The sequence below is a fragment of the Phyllostomus discolor genome, chromosome 7, assembly GCF_004126475.2.
Source record: "Phyllostomus discolor isolate MPI-MPIP mPhyDis1 chromosome 7, mPhyDis1.pri.v3, whole genome shotgun sequence".
Lineage (NCBI taxonomy): Eukaryota > Metazoa > Chordata > Mammalia > Chiroptera > Phyllostomidae > Phyllostomus > Phyllostomus discolor.
The window spans coordinates 125,873,308-125,882,571 of NC_040909.2; the positions used below are offsets into that span (position 1 = coordinate 125,873,308).

Consider the following 9,264-nt stretch of genomic DNA (forward strand, 5'->3'; position numbering starts at 1 on the left):
ACCAAGTCGGATTGCACATGCCCTGCATTTTAATCAAGGTCATAATCCGAGGGAGTGAAGGGGGCATTGTGATGAATTTGCAGAGCGTGCGGACTCTCACTGCATCACCCACCCCTGTCCAACAATGCTTTCCTCAGCACTCCTCAGCTGGGACGCGCACAGCTGCACTATGCATGCACAGGCACATCCTGGCTAACCCACAGTAAATTATCAGAGTGGCTGAATGCTTTTTCTCTTATTGTTGCTCACATTGCTTTGTGCGATATGACACAGCTAAATGGAAGCACTCTGGGAGAAAGTATGTGTGTGTATGTGTGTGTGTGTGTGTGTGTGTGTGTGTATACACTGGTTAATACTCAGTGAAAAGTAGACAGTTCTTAAAGTCAGGCAAATCTAGGCTCCAATTTAGTCCTACCACTCACTACTTGGCTGAGTCTGGAAACGGTGACTTGTTGGACCTCTCAGGTCTCGGCTCAGAGGACTTCCCTGACCACACTGCCTCCCCACCCCAGGGCGCTCTCTCTTACTCCTCCCACATATCTTGCAACACTTAACCCTAACTCCTGCCACGTGGGTGTCTCCCGCTGGACTGTAAGCTCCATGGGGTTAAAGACCTGGTCTATGTCCCTTCCCCTTTAGCCCTGAGCCTAGCACGGTGCCTAGCACATGAGGATACTCAATTCATAGTGGTCGAGTGGATCAAGAAAGAGAATGGCAAAGAAAGAGGAAAGAAAATGTAGCCAGTGTGGAGGGCTGAGGCAGAGGAGAAACGGGACCAGCAACTGCCCTGGAGCTCGACTCATTGTGAAACCTGCAGCAGGGCTGCTGGGCCTGCTCCCTCCATCCGCCCCCCCTCCCCAGCCTGGCCCAAGTTCTCAAGAATTCCTTAGGCCACGGAAGAATACTAAGCACCAAGCCTAGGAAGATAATGCCACTTTCTGGCTCCCGAGACATGCTGGAAAAATGTTAAGGTCCTGTTGATGATGCCTACACACATTCATGCCGCTTCGCTTTGGGCAAAGCCCAGGCATCTCGGGCGCCATGTTGACTAGTCATTGAGTTGTGTGTTACAAGGCTGAACATTTTCAAGGCTTCCACTCCCATCTCTCTCAGGGAACAAACTTACCTCTTCATCTTCTCCAAAGATCAAAGCTATTCTAATATGCCTAATATGTACTACATACAGATATTATTCCAAAATCTTTGGAATAAAAAGCTTTGGAGGGTGAAAACTAATACTGGTAGAAACTAATTTCCCACCCCCCCCCAACCCCCGCCCTCTTGTGTTGTGCCTAAGGATCAAATTCTAGATTGAGGTGTTGCTGAGAAAAATTGCTTGTCTTACGTTATTAAGGAAGGTCATTCTCTGGCAGCCTGGCTACATTTTTAGTCAGTGTGGAGCCACTGGGAGTGGATATTAGAACTATAAATATCAGCAGTAACAGTAATAAGAGGTTTAGGGTCCAGCAAAGACTGGATGAACGTCCTGTAACATCTCACAACACGCCTTCCCAGAGCGAACGTAGCCTGCCAAGGACTAAAAGATGTGCTCGGGCCAACGGCGTCTCTTACAAGGGAGCTGGAAAAGCATCTTTACTAGCTGCTCTCCGCCAAGCAGGGGCCGCTGAGCTGAGCTCTGGGAGCTTCCTTGTTGAATTGTTCTGTTACCCACCCACAGTCGAGGCTCCTGACCTCTCCAAACTCTTTCCTTGGCCCCTACTTTGGAATAATACTTTGGAAGTAACAGCAACAATGTTTTGTGGACCACTCTCATCTGTAACTTATGGAGTAGAAACAGGGCCAGAGAAACTGGGTGATTTAACTGGGACTTCAAGAGTGTGGCCCCAGAGCCCCAGTGATAAACCAATACACTATCCAGTCCCCCTTGTCTTTGACATGGATGCTCTTAATAAAAATCACAAATCTGTTTCCCTATTGTTAAATCCATTTAACACAAGAGCAACTGACAATCAGCCCCTGGATCCGCTGTAATAAGAGCAGAAGTCTGGGAAGTCCACAGACCTGAGTTTGAATTCTAAGAACTATGAGACCTTGCCCAGTTAAACTTCTTCGGTCCTTCATCTTTTATTCTAAAAATGGGAGTAACAGTGACTCCTTCAGAGGGTTGTTTTAAGTGGATGTAGGCACTCTTTCTATAAAAGGCCAGATGATAAATATTTTAGGTCTTGGGGGCCATACACAAGTAGTGTGTCACAACTACTCAGCTTGCTATTGCAGTGTGAAAGCAGCCACAGATGGGGTGGCTGTGTTCCAATAAAACTTAATTAAAAACAAAAACAAAACAAAAAACAAGCCCTGGCTGGCGTAGCTCAGTGGATTGAGCGCGGGCTGCGAACCAAAGTGTCGCAGGTTCGATTCCCAGTCAGGGCACATGCCTGGGTTGCAGGCCATGACCCCCAGCAACTGCACATTGATGTTTCTCTCTCTCTCTATCTCTCTCCCTTCCCTCTCCAAAAATAAATAAATAAAATCTTTAAAAAAACAAAAACAAGTGATGACCCGATTTGACCTGCAGGCTGTAGTTTGCCAACTCCTGGTTTTGAAGATTACATGAGATAATGTATATGCTTTGCATGATGCCTGGAATACAACTCTTCAAAAATGGTAGTTAACTATGGTGTCAGCATGACATGAGCTGAAACCTTCTGGGTAAATGTACAATTTTCATAGACTTTTGAAAAATTATCAATACTTTACCCCTGATGTGACCTATAGGTAGGGTTGCAGAAGACATTACTTTTTGTTTTAGTATTTTTAATGTTTGGGACACATTTATACTAAATAATTATTCATTGTTTATTTGAAATTGAAATTGAACTGAAATATTCGGTTGTTGGGTTGTTGTTATTGTTGTCTGTTTTATTTTGTTGTCTTCATTTTGTTTTGCTTTTTTCAAAACCTGACAGCCCTGTCTATAGACCTCCAGGTCCCATAATTTGGGAACCATTGGTTTTATTTATAACAAGAATAACCAAACACAAGCAACATTTTGTTCTTTCAGAGAGAAAAGGTTACATTCTTATGGAATTATCCCCAAGGTTCAAAACTAATAAGTCCCCTGGGTAGAAGCCACTCAAACACTAGGAGACGTCCAGTGCTCTGCACTCACAGGTGCCAAGAACCAGCCTAGGTCACCCAAGGAAAAAGCGCGATAATCTTGCATTTGTTCCTGCTGATAAAGAAAGTCAAGCAGGGGCACCTCCTGGAAAACGTGAGGTGCCCCTCACGTCACTATGTTGAATTAATATCTGAGCAGCATTAATGACGGAAAAACGCTACTCTCTCCAACATGTCCCAAGTTTTGCAGTTAGATTTGTCAGCAATCAAGCTGTGTACTGAGAAAGGCCGTTTTGGGAGTAAACAAAGCTTCTGAGAGGAGAAGAAAATATCTGCACATAAACACAGGTGCCTAAATTCCCAATAAATAGTTGACGACGAAGGTGTGAATGGAGTCGGTGCCTTCAGGCACCAGGTATCTTCCAACGAGTAGGATTCTAAAGTCATTTTTAAGGGAGTTGGGGGGAGAAGAAGAGCTCAGCATGCCATGCCACAACGCAGGTCTTTTCAAATGCTAAAGAAGGATGATGATATGTGATGTGCCCATGAAGGCGAAATGCGTTGTGTTCTAATGAATTGAAATAGTACAGTATAGTATCAACAGGTTTGAGGGCCAGCTCTAGCATGTCCTAGCTGTGCAACCGAGAATAACCCACTCAGTCTGCTTGGGCCTCCACTCCCTAGTCCTGCAATAGAGCTATGAGAAGTCCCATCTCTTCTGCTTGCATCCGGGTCGAAGGAGATAACAGATATGAAAATGCCTCGCTGACTGAGACGTGGCAATGCACTGCCATCCATCATTCCAAGAACAACAGCAAAACCTCTGCTGATTGAAGAGCAAAATAATGTTGTGTGGCATGGTGCCAAATGAACCCAGGCTAAGGGGATTATGCTCTCATGAAATCTGTATTAATTTGCTAGGGCTGCCATAGCAAAATAGCACCAACAATGCGACTTAAACAACAAAAATTGATTGCCTCACGGTGCTGGAGATTTGGCGGGATAGGTTCCCTCTGAGGGCTGTAAGAGAAAGGTCTGTCCCAGGCCTCCCTTCTTGGCTCGTGGGTGCCATCTTCTGCCTGTGTCACTTCACACCATCATCTTTTCCCTGTGTGAGTCCCTGTGCCACATTTCCTCTTTCACAAGGGCACCCATCATATTGGACAAGGGCACCCCTGATGACCTCACTCTACTTTGTTTACCTCGATGAAGATTCTGTGAAAGTTAATTCTATGTGTCAGTTGGACTGAGCTAGGGGATCAGCAAACACGTTCCCGAGTGTGTCTGAGGGAGTGATTCTGGAAGAAATTAGTGTTTGAATCGATTAAGGGAAGAAGCCCCTCACAGGTGAGTGGGCACCATCCAGTTCACTGAGGGCCTGAACAGAACAGAAAGGAGGAGGAGGGCTGAGTTTGCTCTTTTCCCTTGAGCTTGAGACATCAGCCCCTGTAATTCTTTGGACGTGAACTGAATTACACCACCAATTTTTCTGGCTCTCCAGCCTGTAGACGACAGATCATGGGACTTCCCAGCCTCTGTAACCTAATTTCTGTGTGCGCCCTCTCTCTTTCTCTGCCACTCATCCTCTCTTCTCCTCTCTTTATCTCTCACTGCCTGTCACCCCGTCTCTCCTATGAACCCATACCCAATAATATGCAGTTGACTTTTAGAACCCACGCACAACACATTTTATATCTGTCTCTGCACACCCCTCCCAAAATACAAAGTCAAAATAGACTATAATGTATGAATAGCTTTGGACTCATAATTATTATGCCTCTTCTCTGAGCATGGTTGATCTTCTTTCTTCTTTTTTAACCATATTGTATTATAGATGACAATTTCCAGATACGCTTGTGGATCACTGCCATCCTATTCAATGCCTGAACATAATAGACATTGACAGGAAGTGCACAAAAATGTATAAGGCTTCACTGAGTATCCCAGTTGGGTCCAGGTTCTGAGGATGGTAAGACAAAAAGAGCTGATTCCTGCTGTTGAGTTTACAGACTAGTGCAGGACAGACAAGTAAACAGACAGTTGCAATGAAAACTGGTAAATGCTCTTAGAGAAGGAATAAAGGAAGTTCTGGAAGACAGGGAGCAGATGGTCTGGGTCATCTCCAAGAGAAAATGGCTCTCAGCTGAGTCTTTAAAGAAAAATAAAGCTAGACACAGATCTAAGAGAAGACTGAGGAGGACAGTCGTGTTTAGTAAATAGCTTAATATGCCTAAACTTGCACAAAATGTGCATAACATGTGCATTAAAATGTGCACAAAATATGGAGAGAGAGTCAATGATAAGAGATGAGACTGAAGAGGAAAGCAAAAGGCAATAACCTGTATACACCAACATTATTCTCAAAAAGAAAAAGATATGATCCACTGAAGACTTTTCAAAAACGATCTACATGATCATATGGCACTTTAGGAAGACCATTTGACACAATGTGGCAATAAGAGAGAGGGGGTGGGGGTGCACAGCACTGGCTCCAGATGGGAAGTCAGGACCAGAATAGAATTTAGGGTGGTACCGACTTCACCTAAAACAGCAGCAGGAGAGATGCAGACACAGGATGCATGAATTGCATTTAAGCAGGTAGAGTAGCTAGGACTTGGTGACTGACCAGGTGTCAAGAGTGAAAGAGAGGAAGTGACCTAGGATGACCCTGGTGTCAGCTTCAAACAACCAGCCCGGGAGAAGGAGGGAAAAGGCACATTTCAGTTTTAAATATGGTGACTTTCAGGTGCTCTGATGGACCTCCGAGTGGAGAGGTTGTGTATCAGAGGTTGGTACCCAGGAGAAAAACAGGATAGGCTACAGACTGGTATGTAGGGTCAAAGCCAAGAGGGTGGATGAGATTTTCTAGGGAGGCTGCAGGTCGAAAGGGAAGGAGAGTAGAGGAAGAATGGGACATTGACAAACGGAAGTCCTTTAAAGACATTAAATAGGTCAGAGGGAAACCCTCCAAAGGTCAGAGAGAAACCAGAGAAGCACAGCGCCGCTGAATCTGGCACACGGTAGAAACTACTGGAGAGGGGTGATCAGCTGTTCAAAATGCCACAGAGAAGACGAGGGGGAAAGTTTGGCTATCGGGAGGTCTTCCCTGGCCCTGGCCAAGGTGTGTCTGCAGGAGCCAAGGCAGTTGCCAGTTAACTGGGGGGAGTACCCGGGTAGTAGGCACATGGCATTAGCAAATGTCAGTCTTTCAAGAAATGCGGAGGAAAAGAGGAGGAGGAGACGGCAGCTGGAGGGGAAGAGCAGGAGCTCAGAAAGCATCTAATGCATGGAAATGTGGAAAACCTCCTATCCTCTGGGGACCCCGGTGTGTGATAAACACATAAACAAACACCAGGGCCCGTGTCTCTCTTGTCCTGCTGAGCCTTAGAAAGGCTTTTGTTTTCATGGCCCTTATCAGCCAGAGCCGGCTCTGGGCTGAACCTGTTAAAATGAAACCAGAGTGTGGCAGGGCAGCCATCCTGGAAACCCTTTGACCCACCGCTTGCACCTGAACACGGGAGGTGCCCACGGCCCCTTCCGACCCTCCCCACCTGCTCTGTTTGCCCTGGGCGATTTCCAAGTCCAGATCAAAAGCCCTCCTACTCAGCTGAGACCCCAGGCTCCTTCAACGCTTATCCAAAATTAGCCGGGTCCATTGGAAAGGCTTGTTCAAATAGTTCATTCAGTACAAAGGGCCAAGAGGCTGGCTGCGCAGCTCTGTGCACGCGAATCACCGTCTTTCCTTTGTGGAGCCCCCATGGGCACCCGGGCGCGCGGAAGGGGCTCCCTCCATCTACGAGATGATTCTACTTCCTTTGCATCCCTGAGAACTTTACCGAAACAGATGGCTTTTTAAAAAACCCTTCTTCCAAAAAGCCCTGTTCCGCAGGTAATAAAACGGCTCGCGGCCCCCGGGGGGAAGAGAGTTCACAGCCCTCTGTAACTGGCTGTGCCTTCGCGGACTCCCACTTGCCTAAGCGGACTCCCGCTCGCCACGGGTTCGAGACTCGTCCACGGCCCCTCTCTGCAAGTGCTAGCGTCTCGTTTTTCCAGAAAGGAGACAGAGATTTACAAACCCAAACATGCGCTGGCAGCGGAAACGCAGAACGAGTTAAGCTCTCTGCACGTTGCGCTCCTGGAAACGGCTGCAACTGAGTGCACAGACACGCAGCCCATCGGGGACCGGCTTCCCGAAAACCTGGAGGCCGTTTGCAAGACTGCTGGGCTGACAGAACTGCAGCTTGGACCCGGGAGCCCAAGCAATGGAGGACGGGGAGAGAGAGGCGCCTACCGTACCCAATCGGCGCGGCGGGTCATGCTGCGGGCGTCTCGGGAGCCTGATCCCGCCCCGGAGCTGCGGACGCGGCCTTGCGGCGGGCCTGCGGTCCTGTGAGCTCTGCCCCCGGCACGGCTGCCCCGGGCTGCTCTTGTTTGCACTGAGCCGTTTGCTTTTGGGAGTTCTCCAATGCAGATGTAGTCAGGGGGCCGCTGTCCCGGGGGACAATGATTCCATTGGAAGCTGGCCTTTGACAAGACTCACACATGACCTTTGACGAAAATGGCTTTGGGGAAGGAAAGTGTCCTGAGGCTAAAGACGGGGCGCCCAGCGCGGCGGTCCACATTTCCATCCCCAACAGTGCCAAGTTAATTTTCCAGTTCTCAGTCTTCCAGGGAGAGTCTCTGGGAGATTTGCTTTGCCATTTCTCCCTTACTCTGTAGGATTCTCCCCCTGTTTCCTAAAGCATTTTGCTGCAGAAGTGTCCTGCTGTGTTGTTGATGAGTTCCCGGAATTAGCATTTCCAGGTTAAACACGGGCGGGCCTATAGTGTATACATTCCTCTAACACGCTCGGGAATAATACCCCTATTTATTATTTTTTCCCTAGAACGTGCTACAGTTTACAAAGGGCTTTTCACAGTCATGCTGTCATCGGCAGCCCAGACAATGCCAGCAGGCTATGCCGTTCCTGCCATTTTACAACATAAATAAACAGAAGCTCCAGAAAAATAAGGCATTTGCCCAATCACCCACCCAGACAGTGAAATCTGGGTCCTCTCCATCACCATCCTGTCCACATGCACAAGCCACCCGCCTCCCGGCTGCGTGGCCGGCCACACTAACCATCACAACTCAACTTAATTACAGCAGAACGCAACATTACAACGCATAATATAAAGCAACAATAGCTGTAATTATTTTAATTTTGTTGAGTACTAAAGTGATTGTTAGAAGTTGTTTTCATATGAGTTTTTGGTTGTTGATACCCACAGATATCTTGAATTTATTGATTATTTTATTTCTTTTTTCTTTTTTACTCTCAAAATTTTTCTCTTCACCAGCTGCCAAAAGGATGCCATGGGAACCAGACCGGCCACTCAGAGATGTGGCTACAATCCAGGGGTTCCTGAGGCTGCTCCCAGAGCCCCTCTCTAACCACCCTCAAAGCCTGTCCCCTCTTTTTTCTCTGGTCCTTCCAGATGGTGAGGGCTAAAGGAAAGGGAACAGGGCTGGGGGATAGGAAAGGGAATGAGGCTGGGGGATAGGAAAGACAGCCCTGAACTGGAGTGGGCAACGGAAATTTTAGTGTGATGAGGACCGCTCTGATGGAGGTCCTCGGAGCCACCCGAGGGCCACCCAGCGTGTCAGGTGGTGTCCTTTTTGGTTTGTGTCCAGCTTAGAGAAAAGGGAAGGGGGTGATACTCACACTCAGTTTGGGAGAACTAGACATCCGCCGGGAGGAGGAGAACATCACCAACCCAGACAACACCGCGCACAAAAGACGTCCCGGGGCCTTGGGCGGCCTGAAAAGAGTCCTCGCAGGTGAGCGCACAGGGCGTGGGCGGCTGCGGCCAGACCGGAGGGTGTGGGTTTGGGCTCTGACCAGCCTGTCACTCAGGGAGTGTGGAACTCATCCTCAGTAACCAGAGGTTAATGTCACTGTTAACACAGTGTCAGCTCGCAGGAAAATGATGCAGAAGTCACATGTCTTTCCACAACTATATTTATACTTATATATAAATATAAATGAGTATAATATGTATATATACAAATATGGTTGATGTATATTTTTATATATAAATATATATATTTACATATCAACCATAGGTATTTGTATATCCACAAATATGTGTCTGTGTGTATATATATATACACATATGTGTGTGTGTGTGTGTGTATATATCAACC

At 47.3% G+C, this 9,264-nt stretch overlaps 1 protein-coding gene across 3 annotated transcripts in view; it reads right to left on the reverse strand.

The window, feature by feature from the left end:
• The window catches only part of ENPP2 (ectonucleotide pyrophosphatase/phosphodiesterase 2), a 98,007-nt gene extending 89,186 nt beyond the window's left edge, over window positions 1-8,821 (reverse strand). For 2 of the 3 annotated variants that reach the window (XM_036031377.1, XM_036031376.1), the window contains exon 1: window positions 8,783-8,821. In XM_036031377.1, coding sequence (XP_035887270.1) covers window positions 8,783-8,806 — 24 coding nt within the window. In that variant the 5' untranslated portion in view covers window positions 8,807-8,821. Of the gene's footprint in view, window positions 1-7,374; window positions 7,553-8,782 lie in introns of those variants that run through there. The other variant, XM_028533817.2, reaches the window with a different exon arrangement.
• Window positions 8,822-9,264: the final 443 nt, after the last annotated feature.